This window comes from Agelaius tricolor, unplaced genomic scaffold (genome assembly GCF_023055355.1).
Source record: "Agelaius tricolor isolate 1412-34295 unplaced genomic scaffold, bAgeTri1.0.p SCAF_1, whole genome shotgun sequence".
NCBI lineage: Eukaryota > Metazoa > Chordata > Aves > Passeriformes > Icteridae > Agelaius > Agelaius tricolor.
Window position 1 is genome coordinate 89,878,171 of NW_027269261.1, and position 27,661 is coordinate 89,905,831.

The following is a 27,661-nucleotide window of genomic DNA, read 5'->3' on the forward strand; positions in this document are numbered from 1 at the left end:
TTCTGCGAAATTGGTCACAGAATGCAGCAGAAGAAAACAGTAAAACTGTGTTCCAAAAGGGATTGTAAAATTCCTACAGAATTGGTCCATTGCTGGCTATTAAGCAGGATGGGCCAGCCTGCATTTTTGGCTAAGAAAGTCCCAAAGCTCTGACAGAGAGAATCTGGCAGTAAATAACAGGTTAAAAAAAAAAAAGCCAAAAAACCCCTCTATGTTCCTATCCATTCCCAGAGAAAAAGTTCTGTGATAATTCCTTTAGTCCAAGTCTGTTTGGCAGCTGTTACCTGTTTAAGAAATAGCTAAGAAAAATTGGAACAAAGGCTGGGACAAAACCCTTCCAGAGCACAAAGAAAGAAAATCACACCTTGTGATCACTCAGCAATCATAAAGGCTAAATTTAATTAATAAAACTAACTACTAAAGCAAAAAATAATTTGCACAATAACAGGCAAAGGTTGCTTCTTAAAATGGTTTAATAATATTAGGAGAAATATTAGTTAAATCGTGCAAATGGATTTAAATTCACTCTTATGGATCATGGTGTTTTGATTTGCTTTGTTTTGTTTTGTAATGGATCAGAAGCCAGACTCTATTCTGATAAAACTTTCCATAGCTTCAATTCGTAGTAATTTTAGTATGGAAGGATTAAAAAACCAAAACACTTTTATGTGCCACATTTCCCCAAATTTTCTAGCACTATATTTTCTTGAGTGTCTGAGACTTGAGCATCAGTTTCTCAATTTCACATTTAAAGCTATTTGTGGACTAGAATAATGCAGTGTAATTGATCAAGAAGGTCACACAGAAGAAACACAACAAGTAACTGATTACTTTGACAGCCCAACTACCACTTGAACATAAAAGTAACAAATCAGTCCTGCTACAAATTGTTTGTTTTTCTCTTGTGTATTTTTTGCAGGGATTCAATTAAAATCAATTAATCCAAATATCTAAACTGTCTAAGACAAAACAAAAATGATCCCTTCTATTTGAGACACGTATTTAGTAATGAGTTAAATGCAGATATCAGTTTCACTGTAGAAAAAAAATCATATGAAAGAAATAGACTGAGTATAGACTTATACTTGACTATATGAGTTGAAATGAAAACCATTCTGGGTAATTCTCAGAATGCAGACTGCAGATTTGATGCCAGACACAGCACTTAGAGCTAGATACAGCTAGAGTGCTTTGAATCACCACCCTGACCGCAGCTCTCAAGGAGGCTGTAACTCAGACCTTCTGAGGACTCAGGTACAACAATTTTTTTCTCTGGCTTCTCCCATGTTGAAGAAGAAGGATGAGTAGCTGGAAAACTGGCTACCCTGTTACTACTCTGTTGAAGCTGGATCAGAGGAATGAAAGTCAAACATCCTTTTGGTAAACCTCTTTCTATTTGTGGTTAAGTAACTTACTATAAACATGTTGCAAAGCATAGAAGAGAACAGCAATGTACCAATGAAATTAACCAAAATAATAAATATTTATGTCTGCTACATTCTAACTGAGTATCTTCCTCATTCAAACTCTACTCTCTATGTCTGGTTTCTAAGTATAGCAATTAGCTGGGGGAAGTTTCTGCTTGGTCTTCAGAATCACTGGAAATTCCAGCAGATATTTATCTAAGTCATAAAATGTTAACAAGAAAATTGCATGGCAAGAATAAAAGGAAATGTTGTTCTTTTTAAAGAATAATCAGCAAATGTGAAACAATGATTACTTGAAGTATAAACCAGGCACTTACAGGTCAGATGCCAGTCCAATACACAACATATACCAGTCCAAACATTCTCTTCAAGCCTTTTCTCTTCAGAAAAGCCTTTCTTAGCTGAATGAAATTAGCACATGCATTCAGGAATGCTCTAAATATTACTACTGACATCAGGTGACCCAAAAGAATGCAAATGAGTTCTTCTTTAAATATCACATCAAAGGAAGTGAATGTTGAGCACTTCAGGTATGTTTATTTTATTCCGTTGTACTATTTAACTTCCAAGATCTTTACTAGTTATTTTCAGCAGGTTGAAACAACCAGTTAACCAGTTACAGGTACACACACACACACACACACACACATTTTATTGCTTTAATTCTTTAATTTAAGCCAAATCAACAACCCCACTTTTAGCTGATACTTGAGAATAAAGAAATTTCTGATAAAGAACACAGGATCAATTCACAGTTTTGTGGATTTGTCCATTCAACTTTTCAAAAATCTACATTTCATCAAGTCCAGTGATTTTTTAGAATGTCTTTTTCTCAGTCCAAGAAATAGTACATTAAGTAATATACTTGAAATGTATCAGTACATCATTTAATTAAAGCAACAAAAACAATTCACCAGAAATGGTTTTAAATGGTTTTGAACGACAATCTCTTGTGGTAAACTGATGTTTTCCCACTTAAAACACATTGTCATATTACATATCTATAATGTTAAAATGCAAAAAAAACCCAAGAATTTCTATAGAAAAACCCACTGCAATACTAATACCAAGAAAATTTAGTTTCTGGTACTGAGAAAAAAGGTAGCAATGTTTCTAAGCACGCACATATCGCAGTCTCTGCAATTTCCTAAATGCACAAGCATTTAAATAGGCAAACATTTATTCATATTTTTGGGGAATATTACCATGAGAGAGTACATTGCAATGAATACATCCATACCACCAAATTGTTTTCACTCTTAGTTTCAACCCAGATCCCTAGACTCCCTCAAAGCCAAGCTGAAAACATGACAGCTAAAGGCTCAACCTAGACATCATCATTCCCTCAGGGGAAAAAACTCAGGTGGAACAACATAAGCTTATAAGAATAAGCTTATGCCAAAGCACTTCATCTGGCAATGAAAGTTCACTTTCTAGTACAGATAACTATTGAGCCTAAAGTCTCTATGTGAGAATTTCTAAAAACACCCCTAATTATTTCAATGCATAGAAGAAATCGGACTCTTCAGAAGGGCCTGTGGGTTTCTGTATAAACAGGTCTAGCTCATTGGAATCACTCATGGAATACAAATAAATCATCACTACCACTAATTTTGTGCTTAGAAGTCAGTTACTGCACTCTTTAACAAAGCTGCACCTCCAAGTGCTCACTGCAGGACAATTCTTTCAGAATCACACTGGCTTAACACTCTTTTTCAGTTTATAAAATATTAACAAATTAAGAGAAATGATAAGCACTTCTTTATTAGAACACAGCTCATCAAGTCAGTAGAAATATTTTAAATAGTTATAACACATTTCCTAGAGGTATTTCTATTTCTATGTTCATAAAACATAAGCAATAGGGGAGGAATGCTAATGTCTAACCTCTATCAACATATAAATTAGTAAAAAGTGCCAGGGTAGCCATAAAAAGGACTATAGCATACAAGCAGAAAACAGGGTACTTTGAGTACCATTTACAACTACTTATAGCATATGCCATTCATGTCCACAATGGGTTTACAGCTAGAGCTCCTTTCATATTTCCTTACAACTTTAAAGAATTTCCCTTTGTTAACATTGCATTTATAAAACAGTCTTAGATGTTAGCAGGAATGCCACCTCTTCTCTACATGATTTTCCCAAATTTTCAAATTTAAAATGGCATTAGCTGAACAAAATATAATAAAAAATAGTTTCCTAAGTCTCTGTAGACAAAAAAAAGGAGAAAAAAGATATTATAATTATAGCAAATTAACATATTAATGTAAGTGCACTATGGGAGGAAATAAATTTTAAAATTAAAAATCATGACAAACAGGCAGAAAGTGTGAATTAGTTGGGACAGAACTGGTAGCTTTACAACTTAGAAAAGCAGGCTTTATTTTCCAAGCTGCAATAGGTCAGTGGGTCCAAGTTTATTACAGCATTTATTGTGGCCACAGTCCACACTGGATTCAATGGGAATCTTTCCACTGATTTAATACACTGTGGATTAGCAGCTATGCTGTCATGTCGTGTATCATCTTTGTCAACTGGGAATAATGAAGTAACTCAGATTAGCCTGCCTGAAGTTCTGGAAGTTTTAATTACCTGTTTCATTACAGCACTATTCTCATATTCATCTTCTTAACAGCAATTAACTTCTGTAATTATCGTATGGAATGAATTTAGTTAAAATTACTTGTCAGTCAGAATGAAGATAACCTAAGTTGGAAATAAAGTCTGCTCAAAATACATACAGCTACCTAGAAATTATATTTCACAGAAAAACCTGCATTCAGTCTAAAAAACATGTTTGGACTTGCAGCACTGTGTAATTAACAAATGATTGCTGGGAGTCTTGTGCAGTCAAAGCTGTCATCTCCCCCTTTCTCAAATGAGAATAAAACTAACATCTGTTATGTAGCTCAAGCACTCAGAAAGTCATCAGCAAGACTCTGCCTACCTCTACAATTTAGATATTAGAAGAAGGAATAAAGAAACAATATCAAAAAGAACATTCAACTAACAAAACCTACTTGTAAAGAAATAATGATGCATGGCACATGCCTACAAACATCATCACTTTCAGATGATTATGAATAAAAAAATCATACCACCTAAATAACAAATTATTTTTTTATTTACAGGTAAAACTGAGAATTTTCAAAAAGAAATAGGTATTCTTTTGAGACCCACAAAATTTGCAGAGAAAATGCTAGTATTTATATCCCTCATGACTGTAATGCTAACACCTTTGAAAAGCAGACCACCAGAGCTCAGGTCTTACTATCAAGGCATCTCAGACTAGTAGAAAAGCATGAATATCAGATCAGAAATGAAAAAAAACTGATAGACTCACACCAACTACTTTGTTGAGTATCCTGACCACTTTTCTCTTGAAAACTGACAGGAAATAATTTCTTTATCGACTACTTACGAAGAGAGTGCTATTTTATAGCAGGGCCTAATTTAAGGTGATATAAAATCTGAAGGAGTATATAGTGCTCTGTGGAGTATTTCCACAAATAATTCACACAATACATGAACTTTTGAGCACTGGAAATACAACAGGACCTTTATGCTTTAATGTATGAAGAGATTAAAAGTAGAAATTTAATAATCAGACTAGATGGATAAAAAATAATGTAACACTTTCAGAAAAGAATTTTTTCACAAGGCCTACTGTGCAGATACACAATAGAGGTTTTAAGTTTGCTTCTATGCCAAGTACTTCATAACTCAGTATGTAAATGCAAATATAAGATACAAATGTTGAGTAAATGGCATCTTAGTACCTAAAATTGGTACAAATCAACATCAACATCAGGAGCATCAAGAAACACATTATGTGACATAGAGAGGAAAATATTATTAACAAAAAAACCCCAAACTTTGCCTGCATACTACTATCTTACTAGATAAGGATTCTTCTTTCCTTTTTTCCTGTTTCTATCAATCTCAGCATAGCTATTAAATGCAGCAGAATTACATTAACTTTTTATTTGCTTTCCAAACACACAGGATATCTGGCTATACCAGTTTGTTTTCAGGATTTCTGCATTATGAAGACAGTACAACTTCTGTTGTACTTTGTAGCGTACCTTGAACATGTTTCAAAAAGAATTTTGCTACCATTGCCTAGCATAAAACACACTTTTTTTCAGGGAATGCATTGATCTGGCATTCCTGATGCAATTAATAGACAAACCAGGGGTATAGATATAACAGTGGGAGTCAGGTCAGAAGCTGAAGTCACGCTGTGCTGCTATCGCTGGCACAAATGAGGCCACATCTGAGGTCTTGCGATGTGACCTAAATATTGAGACAAAACTCTACCATTTTAAGTGTTTGCAGATGTATTTCTGAAAAATATGAGTTCTGGATAGTAAACATGAGCAGTTGCAAATGCTCAGACATATTACTTGTGGCAGGAGAGCATATGCTGGGCCTAGAAGAGTGCTATAAATGTCCTGCCAGCTTTACCCACAAGCACTCACTTCAGGGCTCCCATCTGCATAATTGCAAACACAAGGAGATTCCATGGAAACCCAATTCTGAAAAACCCTACCTATGTTAAAAAGCACATTCAGGCTGGAATTAGGATCAAATAAATCTTGATTTATTCTATAGACATTTGGTCCCTAAAAACAATGCATTTATCCAAACTGCCTGTCATCAGTAAGATAGATGACTAGCCATTGAACTACTTAAGTGACAGCATGGACTGGTTTTGTCAACAGGAAAATAAGCTTGATTACTACCTTTACCAAATCTTAAATTATTCTGTCCATACTGTCACATGTTATTCTACAGAGTGGGTAGAACTGGGACAGTCTGGTTAACTGAAGTTCCAAATAGTATTACTGAGGGAAACCAAGCACATCTCTTGAAATTATTTATTTATCTTTACAACCTACTTTTTCCATTTGTAACTTTGGGGATTAATAAGAGTAATAATATACCAGAAAGTATTCTGTCCAAAAAATAACCACACATCTCAAAGGCTGGAGGCAATGGGAGTTCAGTTCACCTATGCTCTCCAGTCTAGGCAGTTGCTCCTGAGATGTCTCAACATGTATCCATTTCACAACCATGTTATTTTTATTTGCTAAAGCAAGAATGATCATTAGATGTCTATTTTTTAAATCATCAACTTAACAAATTAAGCCATGTCTAACACTAATATGGCTGAATGAAAGAAATAAGACTGTCTGCATGTTTGTTTGTGTGGGTGGGGTATCCACACAATCTGCTGAGCTGTCCCAGGGCCACAGCTGCATGTGGCTGGTTAATGATATAAAGACATCCAGTATCATCCAAGGCTCGTCTTGTGCTTAGGCAGCCTATTAGGCTGTGCCAGGGATGGCACAGCACAGCTCAATCCCTCTCTTCCACACTAGTGCCCTAACTATAAGGGTGTCCCACCAGAGAAGTTTACACTGAATTCCATAGAAAGGGAGCCTAGAGGAGGCACTTACACATGATATTTTAAATACACATTGGGGGAACAGCAGAAACAACACAAGCAGTAAGTTGCACAAGATATCACTCACAGTGCCCAAAATCCAGCTCACTTTCCAACAGGTGAAAGCCAATTACCCTCTACTTGAATAGAGGAGCCCATATATGTCACAGCTGAAGATAGCTTTCATTTTCCACAACCCAAACACACATTTCCACAACCCAAACACACATTTTCACCTCAACCTTTCTGCAATGAACTGCAGAAATGCTGCTTTTTGCTCCTCCTCCAGGCTCTAAATCGATGGGAGCGCTGTGTTGGTCATGAAGGATGGTGCTACATCAGCAATAGAGGCAGATGGGCAGGGATGATTCAGTGTCTTACATTCCCTAATGGTGACCTTGAGGCAATCTCGTGGTCAGCATGTAGCCTTACTACTCTTCAGAACCTCCACTGATTATAAATGAAGGATAAAATGCAATTTAGCTTGCTCTTTTGGGATTGTTTAAATTTTTTTGTGTTTACGTTTTGGAAGTCTCCCTCTATAGTGTTTTGCGGTGATTTAAAAAGACTTCTTAGTACTTTTAATGTCTTAAATCTACCACCTCATTTCCCTTTAAAGCAAAATTATGGGACTTCAGTGATGGGTTTACATTACTGTTTAAAATGTTATATTGTGAATGTTATATTATATATGTAATTTATGTTAACTTTAAACCAAAATACATTTCAGTAGTAGATACAGTTCATACTTAACAAATGCCATCACACTAGAAAGACAGCTGTTAATGTATTAAATATTTAATTTTCTTTAGGTCAGAAATGCCCTTTCCCTTCCATTTCTTAGATTAATTTTTTAAAAAATCAAAATGGCCAACTAACATTTCTTTTGTAAAAATGAAAAGAGGCAAACCAAGGCAAGGGACAATAACAGAACTCACTTTTATCTCAACACATTCGTTAAGGCGTACCAACTTACAATAAACCAAAATCCCTTCATTTGTATTTTATCATATTTAATTAACATTCAGTCTTTCTTACATTTGGAGACACCAGAGACTGTAAAAGGTTAAAACACCTCACAGTTATTTGGGGCAGAAAAATAGGAAAAAATAAAGCCAAGGGAGGAATTATGTGTGTTTTTCACTTAAGCCAGACGAGCAGGAAGAAAGTCTCTTGGGCATGATTTCTCAGTGTTTCGCAGTGTAGTCAAAATGTTTGAGAAGGTTTTGGTGATTATATAAAAAATTTAAATTAAGAACTTTCAGAATTTTTCAGCTAGAATAGTTATTTCCAACTCCTCATTATCAAAACTTTGTATCACATTTCAGATCCTGTAACTCAGACTACCTCCCATTACATTCAGTATCACAAAATTTCAGACTGTATAAAGCTGTATCTCTTTATCTTACAATTCTAAATGTAATTCAGAAGGCAATTCATCTGTAAGGCAGTGCTCCATCAACTGAGCTCTGTTTACTGCTCTTGGCCTGCAAAAGAATTGCTGATGGTTTGCTGACAGCTGGCTGTCTCTCAGCACTCAGAGCTGCTATCTTGGCTCATCTGCTTCAAGCAGTCTGCCAGCCTGGAAGGAAGCAAGAAGGAACAAAGGAGGACAAGGAGGAAACAAGGAAGGACAAAGCCTGGCTATCAGATATTAAGGGGAGGTAAAATGAGCTGCCCAAATACTGGGAGAGGAACAATGTCTTTGGAAAGAAGCAAAGCAAAAATGAAGCAGCACAGTCCCCAGCAAAGCGAGAAGCACAGAGATGCAGATAATGTGGTGTAAGAAGATTCATGGAAGTAAAAGGCTACTAAAACTGGGCAAAGGAAAGGCAGTGGCATACAGTGAAAAAATAGACTTTACAAATGTGATTAACAAGTATTTGAAAGAAGATAAACCATGTAATCTTCTAGAAATGAGAGTCAAACCCATCCAGTCTTTCCTCAAGTAAGTAATTATTAATATTTAACTATACCACAACATCAGTAGGACAGAATTCAATAATGAGACAATCTTATACCATAAATCTCTCAGTATATACAACAGCGATATGGTGAAGAATCTTTTCTTTTAGGGCATCGTTGACTTTAAAGGCTTGTTCATTGCTTTTCATTAAATCAAATTTAAAGATGAAGAGCAAAAAAAAACCAAAGTATTTTTTAAAAAATGGACACATCAACCAATTTAAAACAACATGAATTAAACATGAAGCATAATAGCTATTAACTAAAAAAAATAAAATAAAAAAGACAAAACCCAACAAAACGAACAAATCAGTACATAAGGATATGTCAGCAATTTAATCACTTACAGGCTCTCCTTGATGTCCTTCTAGGCCTGGAGATCCAGGCTGCCCAACTTCTCCCTTTAAAATAAAAAAAGTCTTAATAAAACAACTTTATTTGCACAATAAAAATTATTATTTTAAATAGTAAATGATATTTTTAATCTAAGTAAAATTTCAAAGCAATATACATTGAGACTTCACCAAACAAACATCTCTTAACAGTTTAATACACAGCAAGAAGTGTCATCAATCCAACATTCTCTCATGTTGTGTCTGACAGCTGTCAAACAGCTTGCAAAAAGAGATGAGAGGAAGTTTTCTGTTCACTCAGAACAGCAATTTCTGGTAGAAAAAAATGCATAAAACAATAACAGACTGTTACTGTCTAATTGTTAGCATAAATAATACTATGAAAAATATTTCAAAGTACTTCAGAATACAGCAATACAAAAAATGATCAAATATTTATCAAAGTATGTATGATACTGAAGTACTCAGAAAATCTGAATAATTCCAGAAATAAAAGCACATAAAAAAGGAAAAGATATAGATATAGATGTAGATAGATATATACACATACACATGTATAAAATAATCTGGCACTAATCAACTTAAAATTATAAGACCTGAACTTCAAGGAACAATGGGTAGCATCTGGGTTTCCAGCCATGTTTTTTCCACATTCTTTCCCAAAATTAATATTGTAAAAACCAGGAAAGCTCCTACAGAAATTTCCTTCAAAGACAGCCTGTTTTTTACTGTTCTGAATTTGATTACAGACCCAAAATGAAGCAATATTTTATAGCAAGCAGATGTTGAAGTCAGGCTAACAAAATGTTTGAATGAAAAATATGGCTTCTATTAACTATTGTATTATAAAATTAATAAAAGCTAATGAGCACATCATATTTTTGGTACTACAATAAGGAAAATAGTCCAGAAAATGTCTTTCAGTTTAAACGTACACACATTTACACAATATTCTGAATTCTCTGTATATTGCTTACAAGCGTAAAACATATACTCCAAATATATGTACTCTCCAAATTCATGCTTTAGCAACACAATGCTTCACTCTAAATTGCCACCAGTGACAATTAAAATTTGATGTTAATGTTAACTGTGACTATTACCTGTCCATGTTATCAAATACCAGAGAAGAAAAAAATCTAATATCTATTTTTTTCCTGTGTTCTGAAGTACCAGAGAAGAAATTTCTCCTCCAACTTAGCAATGATACCTGTGTATGTGTGTGTGTATATATGTGTGTGTGTATATATGTGTGTGTGTGTGTATATATATATATATATATATATGTATATATATATATAAAATAAGAGAGGATTTATTTGAAATAAATTCCTGGAGGTAACCAAGCTCATATCACAGATAACAGAAGTCTAGTCTGGACAATTGATGGAGGATTGATTCAGCTGACCAGACACCAGGAGTTGAATTCCACTGCTCAAATACAGACATTTGATCATATCATTTGATCATATTTGAGTTACCCCGTAGTATCTTGCCTACTCCCACTCCTGAAAGGCACTGGCTTTCCATAGGACTTATGTCATATTTTTCAGCTCCCTGAGGATGTTTTGGACACTAATGCATTTCAAATGCATCAGGGGCTTTTTATGTGCACAACTAAACTGAAACCTATGAGTCTGCCTTCTCTGAGCTGAATTACTCTCCAGACTCCACTGGCATTACCCTGGATCTACCCCATTGACAGCTGCTGCCCGGAAGGTTTTAGGTCTCTCATGGGTCTTGTGTCATATGTCCCTGCTGCAGCAGATGTGACAGATATGCCAGGTGCATCCCCAACTGCACTAGACAAACATGGTCACAAAACAGAAGATCCAGATCTCCAAAAACAGCAATATTAATTTAAAATTCAAAATGCAGTCCAAATTTTGCATTTTTGAACACTGAAGTAACATTAATCTTGAGCAGCCCTAGATAATTTCATTATTATTAAAAAAAAACTTCTAGGAACAAAGGTGTTGTTGAAAAACTTCTTTAGATCAATTCAATTGAGCATTTACATCACATATTATTAAAATCTTTTCCCTGTGAACTTATAACTGATACTACAAGTCTATGTTTTCACAAATTAGAACAGTGCAAGCAACAACTTGTCAAACAAAACATCCAGTAAGCTCACAAACTGCAATACATTCTAGAAACACCAGGTCCTGTTGCCTTTTTTACAGTAGACACATTCTTAGTTGACTTGAAAACTGTTCTATGTCAAATATGAACAGCACTGCATAGTGAAGAGAATAAGAAAACATACAAAAATATGAATCCAGTACTGAAGGTACTTTCCCCTAATTTTGCTGCAACTCCTTTCAAAAGCAATTATGTTCTCCAGTGTATGCTTGTATATGAATCTCTTTACCAGAATCATAGGGTTAGAGAAACACACAAGGATATCAGAGATAAAGCATAAACAATCTCTAGTGATCACTAATACACTCTTAATAAAAGCTTTTCCTTTGCTCACTGAACAATTGAAAACAATGAAATCTGCTCATTGCTGCAGTAAACTTTCACAGCTCTCAGTAACAACATTATTTTGATTTCCCGTAACACTCCACAGAATAATCTCAGTATGTTTGCACCATGAGCAATGCTATTGAAGACTTTTATCGAGATATTAATATCCATTTCTACATACCTTGAATCCAGGACTGCCTGGTAATCCATCTTTCCCATTTCTGCCAGGGTCTCCCTGTGGTAACATTTAACAGCAATCAGCAGGTAAATTAACAAGCAAAAGCTAATGACAAATTGTCTTCAGAAAACTTACTGATCGCCCAGGCAGTCCTGGCAACCCTGTATCACCCTTCTCTCCTTTTGAACCCTGAGAAAAACAAGTGGAAAGTAAGCAGTGCTCCATGTTTGTGCTGTAAATTCAATATATTTCACCAATAATGCATGTATGTTATTTCTTATTTTGAAAAAGTACAGAAGATCTGTTTCTTTCTCAACTCGGGCAGTTGCCAATTAATTAACTACAACCCCATTACATAAACAAAAATATGCTTCAAACTACAGAAATGCTAACACAGGCACTCTTTCAAATTGCTTAAAACTCTAGACTAAAGACATGAAGAAAATATAAGGCCAGGTGAAAATATAGCTGTTAACACTGGATGGCCAACTATACTCTCTGCTTTATATAAATTACAGATTAAGACATCGCTCTTTCCATCTGCTATCAGCCCCACTCCTTTTATGTGCTCTTCTCCTCCCTCCCCTAACTCCTCTCCCGCTCTCTTGCTTGGTTATATGTACATCTGTTTTAAAAACACAGACTTATTTGCAGTACAATTATTATATATGCCCTGTATATGGTGTGTTACACCATAGACATATTCACAAAAAATACATGCATTTTGTGCTATGTGAAAATGAATTACACCAATCCCCTAGCAGAATGAAAAGGTTCTCAAAATATCCAAATAAGCAGAGCATGAGTTTGACATTACTAAATGTAAATACATCCAGTAAATTTGACATTACTAAATTTGATGTTACTAAATGTAAATACATCCATTAAAAGCATGGAAGATTTTTCTGAGCTGTAAATAAAGAATTACATTTTCTGTGAATATGCATGTTATAAAAATATCAATTATGTTGTCTGTGGTTCCCATGCCCAGGCTCCCAGTGGGAATGTGGGGGCTCCATGAGGGGAGGCCAGGGCTGCCCCAGCCGGATACAGCCGGTTCCAGCCAGACACAACCGGTTCCAGCTGGTTCCAGCCGGTTCCAGCCAGACACAGCTGGTTCCAGCCAATTCCAGCCAGACACAACCAGTTCCAGCCGGGCACAACCGGTTCCAGCTGGTTCCAGCCAGTTCCAGCCAGACACAACCAGTTCCAGCCGGGCACAACCGGTTCCAGCTGGTTCCAGCCAGACACAGCCGGTTCCAGCCAGACACAAACAGTTCCAGCCGGTTCCAGCCAGACACAAACAGTTCCAGCCAGACACAACCGGTTCCAGCTGGTTCCAGCCGGTTCCAGCCAGACACAGCCGGTTCCAGCCAGACACAACCGGTTCCAGCTGGTTTGAGCCGGGCACAGCCAGACACAGCTGGTTCCAGCCGACACAACCGGTTCCAGCTGGTTCCAGCCAGGCACAGCCAGTTCCAGGCGGATCCAACTGCGCACTGCAGGGTGAGGCTGAGCCACGGCCAGGGTGGGAGTGTGGAATGAGTTTAACAAGGGACAGAAACACGACACCAGCAAAATGAGGAAAGAGGAGAAAAGTGGCAGCTCTGCAGACAGCAAGAAGAGGGTGCTGGAGCAGAGATTCCCCTGTAGCCTTTGGAGGGGCTATGGTGGAGCTGCGGTAACCAAGGTGCAGCCCATGGAGAATCCGTGCAAGGCCAGGTTTGCCCTGAAGGCCCACAGCCCATGCAAAGGACCCGCCCTGGAGCAGGGGGGGAGGGTGAGGGGAAGAGCAGGGAGAAGCTGTTAAAGACCACCCTACCTCACTCCCTATTTCCTATCCCATGAAGGAGAGAAATTGAGCCTGGGAAAAGGCAGGGTAGAGGAGAAGGGGGTTTAGTTGGTTTTTTTGGGGTTTTTTTCCTCACTATCCAGACTTATTTTAGTTGCCAATAAATTAAATTAGTTTTCCCCACGTAGCCTCTGGTTTGCCTGTGACAGTAACTGGCAGGTGATCTCTCTTATCTGGACCATCAAGCTTTTCCATCTTACATTCTCCCCTGTACTGCTGAGAAGGGAGACTGAGAGAGGTGCCTGGGGGTTTGCACCAGGCATCCAGTCTAGGTGACCCCATCACAGATACCAATAGCATTTTGCTTTAATTTATGTTTATAAAGTCACTTGCCTTTTTTCCATATATTCCTGGCACTCCTTGATCTCCTTTAGGACCTCTTTCTCCCTAGATAAAATGTATGTGAGCAAGTTAATTTTTAAAATAGAAGTAGTTACCTAAAGATATATTTATATCTAAATAAAGTATACATGTATAGCAGACACAAAGAAGGCAAAGAGCTCCATGTAAGCCCAAGCCTTAAATGCAAATCCTGAATTTGCAGTTTTCCTAGAGGAGAAGGCCAGAATGCCCCACACCGATGGTGAGACAATCCACAGCTTGCAGGCTTAAGGGTTCTACTTTCTATAAAGGACACTTTGTGATTTTCATTGCTTCAATATAGGCAGGAACCTAAGTGAAAATTCAGCTTCTTGGAAAGGGCTGGACTTTTCTGAAGACCTTATTTGAAGAGTTAAAAATAATAATTTGGAAAAACTAAGAGGTAAATTCTGTTGAGTACTAACATAGATGAGCAAAAACTATGGGGAAAATTGTTTTGGGGAACACACACATGAACTAAAATCACTGTGACAGATCAGAACTGTTCTTCAAAATGCTGTCACTCAAGTAGAATGACATAGAATTGTTTTTATTTTTTTAAACATTATTTGTGATAAAGAATCCTCTAAGTAGTAATAAAATCAAATTAATATAAAATCCCATAGAGCAAAACAGATATTAAATAACAGGAGGTTTCTATTGTTTGGTATCTATGTAATGAAGTCCCATGGCATGTATCTTCCCTAGATATCACTTTCATATCTATTAATCTTGAGCAATTCATCAAATTCTCTGAAATAGTATTGTATATAGACACGTTTACCCTTTATATTGAACTACAGGGCAAGCTGAAACACAGGAATATTGTAACAAGAAATATTCAATTTCAACCTTTGGTGCTGGCATCCCATGTAATCCAGGAAAACCAGGTAGTCCACTGTCACCCTGAAACAGCAAACATATTTTAAATCCTTGTATCAAAATAGTGGTAATATCCTACAACAACATTCATATTCTTGTGATCAAGTGATCAACAAATAGTGGAAACATGTAATATATTACAATATCAACTTTTAACATTGGTATGATGACCAATAAGAGGTTTTTTATCTTTAAACAAAATTCATTACATGAAAGAAAAGCCTTAATCACTAAATTTCAGAGTAAATTTACAGTACTTTTTTAGTAAGTCTTACGGAGGTCCAAAAGCAGGTATTTATGACCTTATGAAATTTCCTACCAGCTTATCCTGGATAAGTGAAGTATTAAAAATAAGATATTAAGTATCTACTCTACAAAAGAAACTAAATTAAACCAAAATACACTTATAAAACAACTCTGGCAATTTGACAAATGAGTTCTCATTTCAGAGGAAGAAGTAATACACTTAGGTTAAAACAGTTAGCAATTGAAAAGACAAGGCAAAATACCAGTTCTTTTTATTGTTCTCAGACATGTCAGGTATCAGGAATTCCAAACTCTTGCTGTTGGTACCTGACAATTTGTCTTCAAGTTCTCTTGAGCAATAACAATGAAATCCTGAATTACAACTTGTCACTACTTGATTTGAAACAATAAAACCAATCCTAGTTCCTTGGTTCAGTAGACTACTTCCCACGAAAAAACAGCTAACCACAAAATCATTTTTGGGCAATCAGAATGCTTTCTTTCTGTTAATGCCTACTTTTATATTGAACAATATATTTCAATTTGTTCAATATATTTCAATCAGATAGAAGGAATAGTAAACTATGCTTAGAAAGTTATTTTATATAATATTTCAAATTCTAAGACAAGGGTTAAACCAGGACAACATGTCTCAATGCTGTTTATCAAAGCCATTCATGCCTTTGCAGATTTGGAAAGGTCTGTCATGTGTTTGCAGTAGGCAGGAACATGACCACAGGAATGACAGCTTGTGGGTTAATGCTATCACAATATCTCTCAACAAATAATTATTAAAAGCAGACAATGGAATGGAGTTTAAAAATCAGCAAAGGTTACAAAATTAACACTTCATATATCCATTGCTTCTTAATGAAAAAGTGTGGAGTCTTGATTTCTACTCAGAAGTGGTGGTTCAATTATTGGATAAACTAAAACATTTGGAAATGAAAACTATTTTAAATTAGCTACTATAGAAACTTTACAAGTAATGGGATGAAATAAAGAGATGAAAATTTGGGCAGAATTTCCAGGAAAAATATTCTAATGGCAAGACCTTTTTTACAATGGAAATGTTCTCTAAAACAGTGGTGGAAGCCCTATTTCTTGGCTTATTTTACACAAGGCTAGACTGAGCAATAGGAAATATTCTATCTGTCACAACCCTACACTGTGAGGCAATTAGAGTTTTTCATCAGCAGCATCTTCATTTCTCCACATAGCCCAATACTGACTGATTAGATTAACTTCTACAATCAATTAGATTGAGATGAAATTAAGCACAGAACACATAAGCAATTTTCAGCTCTAACCATGAATTTGAGAATTCTGCTGAACAGCAATGAATTTAAGGATCTAGTTATCGGAAACTTTAGAAAGAAATTCTAAGATCTGTTGGGAAAATAAGTACTTGTTTTACAGAAAGGGCTTTGGAGTTTTAATGAATCAAAACCAAAATAACTGTCATTACAATCAGCTTAGAACTCTTCTAAACATAGGGCAGAAATGTGAGAGAATGCCACAGCCAATGGGCAGTTTATTCACTGTGTATACAGAAGATCCCAAGTCAAGTTTATCCTGATTACCAGGAGACAGTTACATATAAGCTTCCACATCTGTCTATATCTCCAAGCTACTGGCTACACCTCAGCTAGAATTTTCCACAAAAAGTTTTGGGTTCAGTTAGCCAGTGTTTTCTGATATAAAGTGCCATCCAGGAATTCCTACCTAAATCATCTGGATACTCACTTAAAGAGAAAAAGGGTGAAAAGAATTTTAAAAAAACCATTCTGACAGATGTCTGTATTGTGCTTCCAGGTACCCATACTTAGATACACTTTCTAAGTATATGTTATTCAGTAAATTAAAGTTGTTACTGGCAGTGCCAAAGCCTATATAAACTTTAATAAATAAAAAGGGTCAGATTCAGAATTTAAATTTAGGATTCTTAGTCCTTCATTATTACCCTTTTAGCAAACAATTCTCACAGAACATTCATGTGAAAATACTGATACTATTACCTGTACAACCAAAAATTATAAAAGGTAAGAGTAAAAGCTTTTTATCTATCATTCTGGTTTAGGTTCTTTTACCTTTGCTCCATCTTTTCCTGGTTCTCCCTTGATACCTGGCAAGCCACGAGGTCCCTAGATTGAGAAAGAAATGAACACCAACTCAAATACTGATAATACTAATACAATGTGATACAGAATTAGACACAGAAATGTGACACAACATGGGTCAGAGACCAATGTGTCAGCTGCCTGGTTCCAACATTTCCATGACTGGACACAAAAGCAGAACTAAGCACAATGTGTACCCATGGATGAACATGGCACACTATCATAATCCATGACTGAGGAACACTCAAACAATTTTTTCTTCTAACCAAGGACCACCCCAAGAAAAGAAAAAAAGAATGTCACACAGCCCTATTAGCCTGTTCAAAATCACAACCTGTCTACGTCTGAGGCCAGAGATGTCCCCTTCAATAGCCCATCAGACAGCCTCCACATATGCCATTTTGCAGGCTTGCTCTTGGCCCCAGCAGGCTCTCAGATTTTGTGGATTTAATTCCACTAATGAGTAAATCCTTGACTATCATTCAGACTGGATCAGGCCACAAGTAAAATACAGCACAGGTTTCCAACAACTGTCTCTGGAAGGACTACTAAATTAATACAACAAAGAAAAAGAATTCTCCTCCGTCAATCTGGGCTTTATGTGAAAACTTGCTTGGGACTTGCGAATCGTGGGCAATCCATGACCATGACAAGACTTCAGATCACCGCTAGAGATTCACAGAAAAATTGAACAAACTACCGTTGGCTTCTGGATTGGGATAAAAATATCTAAGCTGTGGCTGAGTCCATCTTCTAGAGGCTTTGCCTAGCCCTGCTTCTAACTGTTAGCCTACCAACAAACCCCAAAGCCATATGAATTTCAAAGCAATTCACCCAAGGATGGCCCCTGATTCATGACACCCCTTACGTCCTCTTCATTCCCCACACCTCAGCTCTCAATGTCAAATGAGATATTGAGAGAGACTTGGCAGGATTTGTCTCAGATATTCAAATTCTAGGAATCAAATAGAAACTTACTTGAATCCCTGGAGTTCCTGGGATACCTGGAGTTCCTGCTGATCCCTGGTATCCCTAAGGAAAAGAACCAAGACTTGTGACTTTTCAAAAGCAACATACATAAATTTCAAAATACCTATTTAAAAAGAAAAAAAACAATCCTTGTGCTTACTAAAGAACTTTTGTCACAATCCTATAATTTTACATCACAGATTTTAGCAACTGCAATCATACATTTGGGATTTAGATTTCAGCCTTCAAAAGCCTTCATATCTGCAGCTGAAGTTCTCATCCTCCAGACTTTAGCTAAAACCAGTCATTTTAGAATTGTTACACAAAAGCATAACAAACATATTGTTTTATTTTCCACTGGGAAAAAAAAAAGAAATTAATCCACATATGTAGCACATTTTTTTTTCTCTCTCTCTCTCTTAAGAAAAATAGCTGAAACTGGCCAAGACTTTTAAAGGCTTTTATCCAGTTACAGAAATCAGCTTTAACAAACAAGGTATGTTCTAATACATTATGCAGCTAGTTTTATAATATCTCTGCATAATAAAAATTCCATTCTTGATACTAAGCACTTAGCTATGAACTTGAAGGTATATAACAGTCTATACAAACAAAAATAATTTGAATGACTGAGACTACAAAAAGAAATACTAAATAATTCATGAGTTAAAAAGAGAATTTCAGGAATGCTTTGCTAGAAATCAACATTGGCAGAACAAAAGAACCTTTACAAAAATCAAAATATATGTCTATATTTTAGTATATTTCATTCAATTGGTAAAGCAAAGATAGCCAGTTTTCATGCAAAATTAACAAGGGCTTTAAAAAATCCTTTAAGAGAGGCAAGTTACTGAAGAATAAGAATTTTGCATAGCTCATTTAAAAACATGTCCTTGCAGTAGACAAAATGAGCTACCAAGAGGATTTTTTAAAGAAAACATATAAAGCAAGAAGAGAAATTGTTCTATAATATTCTGAGGCTATTTGGTTCAGACATTTCAGCAGGCAGACAAAACTAAGTTTGATAAATCCCATTAAACAGGCTATCCAATTTCAAATACCCAGAATCTGATCTTGATTGGAACTGAGAGAAGTAATAATCCTATTTCCAAATGGGTGTCAAGCTTAAAACCTTGGCAAAAACATTTCCAGGGGTGATTTCCACACTGGCAAAAAGGCACTAATAGAACGTTTTCAGTACAAAGGAGGCAATGTGTTTGTCTGATTTCTTCTTTAAATCAGTCAGAGCTTCCTAGGAATAATAAACAGAGCTAAAATTATTTGCTGGGTTAGATACAAGAGAGTCCTTGCTGTGCCCTCTTCCCAAAAGACATTTGAGCAGTTGCCCGATGAGCCAGCTGGTAATGTTTAATATAGAAGTAAACAGAATTCTAGGTCTCTGTCATACATGGATCCCTTATCAAGCATTTTACTTTTAGTGCTCAAGGCAGTTCTAGCAAAATCAGCTTTAACTGTAAATGGTATAGTATCCCCAAAATCAGCTTTAACTGTAAATGGTAGAGTATCTCCAGAGTGCTTATAGGCCTCCTGGGTAGCTGAAACAATTCACCAAATCAAAAAATGCCTCTAAAAGTTTATCCATTTTTTTATTCTCAAAAAAATCGCTGTGACTTTCTGTAGGATATAATTCTATACAAATAAAGCTCTATTTCACAATTTAGATCTCTGCAATGCAATTTCCCTTCTCCCTCTAACTGAGCAGGGGAAGTAGAAGAGGACAATTTCCTGGCTGAACTAAATTTCAAAATCACAAGATGAATGGAGGACAGCAGAAGAGTTTTCAGCTTACAAAACTGCATATTTAGCTCAGGGCTAGATATTGTAATGTGATTTCAATACAAATCAAACACATTGTCAACGTGTTCTTTTAATGGAAAGCTGGAAGAGACAAGATTCAAAAGGAAATTCACAGAAAGTCACAAAAGCTAGAATCACTATCTGGTGCAATGGCAGCGCAATTATTTGGGCAAGTTAAAAAACACCTTCTATAAAATAAAAAAAACACAGATTGCATTAAAAATGAGTATATATTTGTATCACTACTCCTTTTGCAGTATGGATCACCAATCTACATGCTAATGCCTACAAATTTTTTTTTGCACTAAATTCAGCTCAAATCTTCTTTCCCTTATCACAAAGTCCTCAGTAGGAGTGCCTGTGTGACATACATACATATCTGCAAGAATAGCAGTGCCATGGCTGCCATTTTATGTAAAATTAACAGAGATGAAATCTCACTTTTCAATTGATGAGTTCAGGACTGGAGGTTCTCTTTCAAATAGGGTGAACACACTATATTTGCCACCAATATAGGCAGCTCCTGCCTTTTGAGACTCCTGAGACACTCACCCAATGTTAGAAGACAGTGGCACAAAGTATTTGGGAGGCAATAATTGTCTTGCAGTGTGGGCAAGAAAAAATACCTTACAGCATAAAAATCCCATACTTTTTGTGGTATATTAATTAAACAGTTGACTACTATGAGAATGTAGACACCCTGTGTCTCTGTACCCATTTAAATCCTAAATTTATGCGCCTGAAAATGAATGCCACCTATCATTTTTCATCAATGTTTTCAGTCAGCACTACTCCACAGCACTTTATATTCACATTTATTATTTTACATCAGTTCATCTGAAATCAGGATTACACAAAATTTACCTCATCATTTACTGTTGTGAGAATGGTACTGATAATTTTCTAGTGCCTGAAAATCCTTAAAAGGAAAGTGATAAACAGCAGGACATTGAGATTAGTTTTGTCCCAGATTGCTGGGTATTTGAAAGAATCACAGATAAAATGAAACTTTGGAATTTAAAGAAAATGGCAATAATTTGCAAATAGTTCTAAGGAAAAAGACTGTACACACTTCTTAGGTCAAAGAACATATAACAGCCACAAAAAAATAGCAATCATCCTTACTGGAAAAAGAAACTTAGTTTGCCTGTAAGGGAAAAAAGTGAGCAAGAAGGACATATGATGAGAATTGCAGAGAACTCTGAGTGCAACAGCAGAGGAAAGCTCAGTATATCTTCAATGCATTTGCACACCTAAAGGACAAAAGTTCACAAAGCATTCCTAGGCATATCTCTTCTGATTAGGATAAAATAAAAATAAAAATAAAAATAAAAATAAAAATAAAAATAAAAATTAAAATTAGAGGGTTTATGGATAAGTCAATGAGAACTGCACTGCACACTCCCATAATGAAAAGCTTTTGGAATCAATGGACAACATCCACACCAAAGGCATGAACACAAGATGGCTTGGGAAAGACAAACGGAGAAGTAAGCAAGCTCAATTTGGCTAGGAAGGAACCAGGGATCAACAGTAATGGTCTAAAGATATTCAAGAACTGTAAACACTAAATAAAAAGAACTATTTAGGGTGATGTAACTAAGCATAATGGAATTCAACTGCAAAAGGAAAATTTAACTTGGCGTTAAGAAAACACTCTCAAAGTCTGCAGACCTCTTGTGGGAGTTTCTTGCAGAAAATCTTTAAAGCACAACTATCTAAAGCATTACAAGTCTTCAAACTCTTTTCATATAATACATTACATCTTAACAGAAATTGCTGTAACTATGCAGACATGTATCCATGTTTATTATTTCTGCATTTCATTACACTTTCCTCCATTAGCTACTCCATCATCTGCCAAGGCCTTCATAATTCAGAGCCCCTAGCAGAATATTTTACCTAAACACAATGTTCTCAAATAGCTCAGAGGAAAAAAGATCCAACAAGATCATTAAATAAAAGGCTGTAAATCCAGCTTTAAAAGTTCATAAGCTTCAGGCTATTGGGAGATAGGATGATATACTAAGGGAGTCTAACTTCCTGCTCACTGTTTAGATGTTCATCCTTATCATATCTCTGCCTTTGGCAGTTGCTGCAGGTAGTGATGTGGCCTTTTGTCTGAACTCTACAGCTGTCTCTGCAGCACAAGTCAGCATCAGGCATTGCTCTGATTCCAGACTTGTAGGTCTCAGGAAAGGCTTTACATGACTGCATCAGAACAGAGCAGAAAGATTTCCTCTAACAATAAAAATGCCACAGTATTACTGAGTAATATATATTTTCCTGGAATTGAGAACAGCATTTCACAGCTGAATTATCAACTCTGTCTATGAGAGTTTTCTGAGAAAAGTAGCTCCAGAGTTTAGAACAACTTAAATCCCAGGCAAGCCATCTGGGAACACACAGGGAATTCTATGTATATGTGAAACTATTTACCCATTTTTATTCCAAAAGTATTGTTGAAATAGCTCATCATTGCTCTTATAGTAAGTAAGTACATCACAAAAGGTTTGGCCTTCAGTTGGTCACCAAATATTAAGCTCTAGGTAATACAGCTGTAATAATGTTCTATAATCTTTTAAAACATATATTGGAATGATCAGAAATTACTTATTATGTGTGGCTTTTGATACCTTATGAATTCCATATCTACTTCTATCAGTAAAGTTGGTCTCACAAGATTTTTTTTTATAAACTGCTTATTTTTTCTCATTTCTTATTTTATTTTCTTGTACATACTGTAAAGACAAGGCAAATTGTTCCAAACTTTCATGAGTGAAACTAGATGGAATACTCGAAAATTGTCCAGATTTGCCAGCTGCAGGTTCACAGTTCAAAATTGACAAATGGGTGGATTTTTAAAATTTCTGTCTGCAGACTGATAACCTACCTCTATTAACCACAAGTGATCACTGCATAGATTCTGATAATTTATTTTTCCCCTTAAACTGAGTTTTTCCACAGTACATACAAAGCATCTTTTGGAATAAAAAATGGCTTTGTGACCACACAGTTAGACTGCTGAGTGCTTCCAGGGCCAGAAATCACTCCAATTCCTTCTTTCTGATTAATAATGTTCATGAAAATGAGTTCCATTTGAAATTCAAATATCATTTTTATCTTTGCACTTATTTATCAGTGGTTTTTTCTTGACTAGACAGTTTAATAATTTCCATTTCTAAATTACATTTTTTATTGAAAAAACATATTTTCATTATTTATGCTTCTCACTTTCAGGCTTTTTTACAGTTTCTTTAATTCATCTCTTCTGTATGTATCAGAATATAAACAGAGGTGGCAATTAAAGGGGAAAAAACAAAGATTGTCTGAATAAAACTAATAAAAATAACACTTAAGAAATGTCTGAAAAAAAGTAATGCTTATGTTCACTTCCCCAAATATTAGAGTAAACAATTTTACTGCTAACACCAGGTAGACAATTATGTTCTGGTAAGTTTTTAGATATTAGGAATTGTTTTTAATTTTTCTGGACTAAAACTAACAGTAAGTATTACAACAATATAGCCAGCCCACAAACAACAAGCTAAATTTTATAAGATGTTTTACTCTAAAATCAGTTTCACATAGTAATATAAATGCATGCCTAAAACCCTTCTCAGAGGAAGAAACATTTTGTTGACCAGTTATAGTGTTCCAAGAAAATTAATAACAGATAGGCAAACTGGAAAGACTTTAGAGAAGAACATAAAAATGTGCTTGGGAACAGAAAAGACTGACTTGCAGGAAAAGCTTTTCATGCAAAAGCCATTTGATTAAACAAAACTGACTACACAACTACCTGTAAGCCTATGGTGCCGTCTGAATTAAATGCTTGTTTCTCAAAGTTCCCTGAGATACAAAACTAAAAAGATTCAGATGAGCAAAGTTTCCCCAAACAAGAAAAATCACTGACAGCACAGAAAACGTGCTAGTTGTATTAGCAAATACAAAAGTAAAACAGAAAGAAAAAGACAGAGAGAGGCATCTGTTTTCCTGCACAGTGGATCTAAAGAGTCTCTGACCATTCACAGCTAAAAGGTCGCCTGGAATACACTCAAAAATCTGCTGTAAGGAAAATAATGTACTGGCCAAAGGTGAGATGATCTAATTGGTTTGCAATTATGTCCTTACACAGAATAGGCACAAAAACTACAAATGATATTTCAGAAACATTCTTTAGTTAATAAAGTTACAGGATTTAGCAGCAAGCACTTAAAATAATGTAAGTCCTTCAGCAAAATCATACAACTTCTCCTGTGCTGGAGCTTTTTGATTCTCATTCTGAGATACTCTGGTAATCTTTTTTATGTTCAGAGAATGCCCATCTATGCACATTATGACTTATTTGCAGGAAAAAATAAGCCATGACTGCCAGATTACAAAGTTACAGTAGGTCTACAGTTTCAATATATTTCTCCTTCATTATTCACGCTGTTACAAATTCTAGTGCTTATGGGAGGATAAATAGCCTTGAAGTGGAAATCTTTTTATTAAAATATGAAAGAGTCATAACAAATTGTTTCTAAAACAATATGGTTGTACCTGACTGGATGCTTCAGAAATGAAGTCTTAATCTATTTGTTAAAAGGGGGAGGGGAGGGGAGGGGAGGGGAGGGGAGGGGAGGGGAGGGGAGGAGAGGAGAGGAGAGGAGAGGAGAGGAGAGGAGAGGAGAGGAGAGGAGAGGGAGAGGGAGAGGGAGAGGGAGAGGGAGAGGGAGAGGGAGAGGGAGAGGGAGAGGGAGAGGGAGAGGGAGAGGGAGAGGGAGAGGGAGAGGGAGAGGGAGAGGGAGAGGGAGAGGGAGAGGGAGAGGGAGAGGGAGAGGGAGAGGGAGAGGAGACTGACATTTCCCTACCAATATCCAGTCCATTCTGCCTTCATTAAAGCTTACATGATAACCCCTTACTTTTCAAAGTATCAGATTTAGCTGGATTAAAGGCAGCTCTGCTATGCTTATCAATACTGCAAATCTATTTCCAGAAATCAGCATGGTCAGATGTGATGGACACCTTCCCCCATGCAACTCCATGTTCAGACAGTCTGTATACTTGTCTTTTATAGGAGATCAGAACTGCTCTTCATAAGCTTAAGCACCACCAAATATCAATTGAAAAGCTGTTCTGGTTAAATAGACTTCCCCATCTTAGAGTACTTTAAAACCTGTATTTTCAGGATCGTCTAAAATCAAAATGCAGTATTTTAAAGCACTGATAGTTTCAATTCAGATTGTGTTCTCCAACTCTGGTTCAAAAAACTCCTGAATTTAATAGCTATCGAAAGCTGTTTAAGAGCAAAAGAATAAAAACATTTTAAATCACATGTAAAATGAGTATATTTACTTGTGGGACTGATGAAAAATTCATGTACGCACTGCTCACCTGTACTATCAGGGTTAGCATGCTCAGGTTTCAATATAATAAGTCCCATATTTTAAAAGAGGGAAATGTTCAATTTTTAGAAACTATTACATTTTTGATTTTAGCATCTATTTTCTTCCTGTTAAACTAACTCTGCTTACAGATGGAATCACCACCAGTGATGATGGTGATTGAAATTAACCTGTTTGGAACTAAAAAAGATCTGTTTTTTTTTTTTTAATTTTACATGCATATCTACATGTTCTGATGGACTACTTGAGGTAGCCTACATGAAATTCTATCAACCAAGGAGCAAGCCCTAAAAAAAATAGATAGGATTTCAGGTGACCCAAAGTGCTTTCTAGTGAACAAATTCTTAAGGAGTAAAGACTGAGGTAGTAACATAACTGCTGCAAAGTAATGCAAAGATCAACAGAAACACTCATAGTGTTGTAAAGCAGAGAACATACTCTTTTCTGCTTTACAACAGTACCCAACTCTAATATTTACAGTATTTTACCTTGAAACAGAAATACATTGATTGACATATTTATACAACAGTTTCATACAGTTAAATGACATTCACCGTTTCAGAGAATGGCAACAAAATGATCTAAATTTCAAAAATTTCAGTGTTCCATGTTTTTTCTCCTGTTAGTTTTACATTTACAATAGATGACTAAGTTTTTAGTACTCACAGGCTTACCATCTGGACCAGGCAGACCAGGATAACCATGATTCCCAGGCTGCCCAGGGTCACCCTATGGAGAAGCAACATGTGAACACACAAAATATATAAGCATTTTTAAATTGTAAGAGTATTTTCAAATGAGCACAAAGAAACCTTAGCCCTAACACATTCCATAAAACAGCCTCTACAAATCCAAGGACCTACTATTGAGGAGCAATTCCTACACTGAAAAAGAACTGGTTTGGGGGGGGGAAATTCTCCCCAACTTCTTGTGCAGTTCTTGGACAAGTGAATCCACACTTGGTTACAGCACAAGTTTGACCCATCAACTTAAAAGCTTTCTAGTCTTTTAGCATGTAAATAAAAGGAAATAGAAACATTTTTTATCAAGTAGATGAAACAATCTTTAATAAAACTTCTTTAATAAAATAGTTATTTTCTGAAGAAATCTCTCATTTGCTTTAGCTGAGCCTAATTCTTAAGATAAAAGCACTAAAAAGGCAAGAGCCAGGATTAAAACCTGTAAAATAATAAACTCCTCTCGACACAACAATTACTGTTGAAAAAGATATTTTTCAGATTTTCTCTTAGAAGTTCTTTGCAATTATTTTGATAATCACTCTTACAGTCAGATTGAAGTAAAAGGAAAGTTGCTTGCCAAGGCTTCATGTTTATGGTGAGAAAGCAGGAACTTAACACCCTACTCAGTATATCCTCCTAGAGTATTGACTTTCTCTATTTGTTTCAATAACAGCTTTGATTTGAACTCAGCAAAATCCAAAAAAGACTTGCCCTCTAAACTATTTTACTTCTGCAGGGGTGTTAAGCAGGTATTTATTTCTTCAGCCTGAACCATTAACAGACCTGTGGGTCACTTTGAACTGCAGAATTGTTACAAATAGGGAGGACATTAGAAGGGAAACAGGAAACTAGCTTTCAATGTGAATGTGAAAAAACATCATTTCACATATAAACCACAGAAGTGTAATGCTGAACCAAGTGGAAGATAATATAGAATAATGTCTTTTTTGAAAAGCATAACAGTCATAATTTGCTCAATTAGAACAAGCTACCCAGAATTATTGTTGTCCAAATTAAGAAGTCCAGGTTTGGATTTGAGAAAAAAAGAAAACATTTGCTTCCAAATATACCATTTAACTGTGAAATTTTCTGCTTTTAACTTGAAAAGCTTAAAAATCAGTTACTTGTATTTTGAAATTGTTTTGATTTAATTCAATTTATTGCACTCCATTAATATCACAAACACAAAAATTAAGTTTAAATTCATATGGTTCTAGAGTCCAGTATTCAAACATTAATAAATATATATTATAATTTAGACAACCTATTCAACCATAAATTGGCTTCCTTTTCACTTTCTGCAGCCTTTTGTGTTAGGCACCATCTTCTCACCTGTATTATTCAATTATCCCCAAACAACTATTACAGTGCATTGTAGATGAAGATTGCACATAAGGCAATAGATATAGATCATCTGAGTTCTGAAATTTCATATTC

At 35.8% G+C, this 27,661-nt stretch overlaps 1 protein-coding gene across 2 annotated transcripts in view; it reads right to left on the reverse strand.

Annotated features, from left to right (window-relative positions):
• The window catches only part of COL21A1 (collagen type XXI alpha 1 chain), a 90,629-nt gene that overhangs the window by 26,086 nt on the left and 36,882 nt on the right, over positions 1-27,661 (reverse strand). For both annotated transcript variants that reach the window (XM_071442779.1, XM_071442774.1), the window contains 8 exons: positions 26,151-26,213; positions 18,286-18,339; positions 17,278-17,331; positions 14,912-14,965; positions 14,033-14,086; positions 11,983-12,036; positions 11,851-11,904; positions 9,192-9,245 (listed from right to left, as the gene is read on the reverse strand). In XM_071442779.1, the coding sequence (XP_071298880.1) occupies positions 9,192-9,245; positions 11,851-11,904; positions 11,983-12,036; positions 14,033-14,086; positions 14,912-14,965; positions 17,278-17,331; positions 18,286-18,339; positions 26,151-26,213 (441 nt within the window). The remainder of the gene's footprint in view (positions 1-9,191; positions 9,246-11,850; positions 11,905-11,982; positions 12,037-14,032; positions 14,087-14,911; positions 14,966-17,277; positions 17,332-18,285; positions 18,340-26,150; positions 26,214-27,661) is intronic.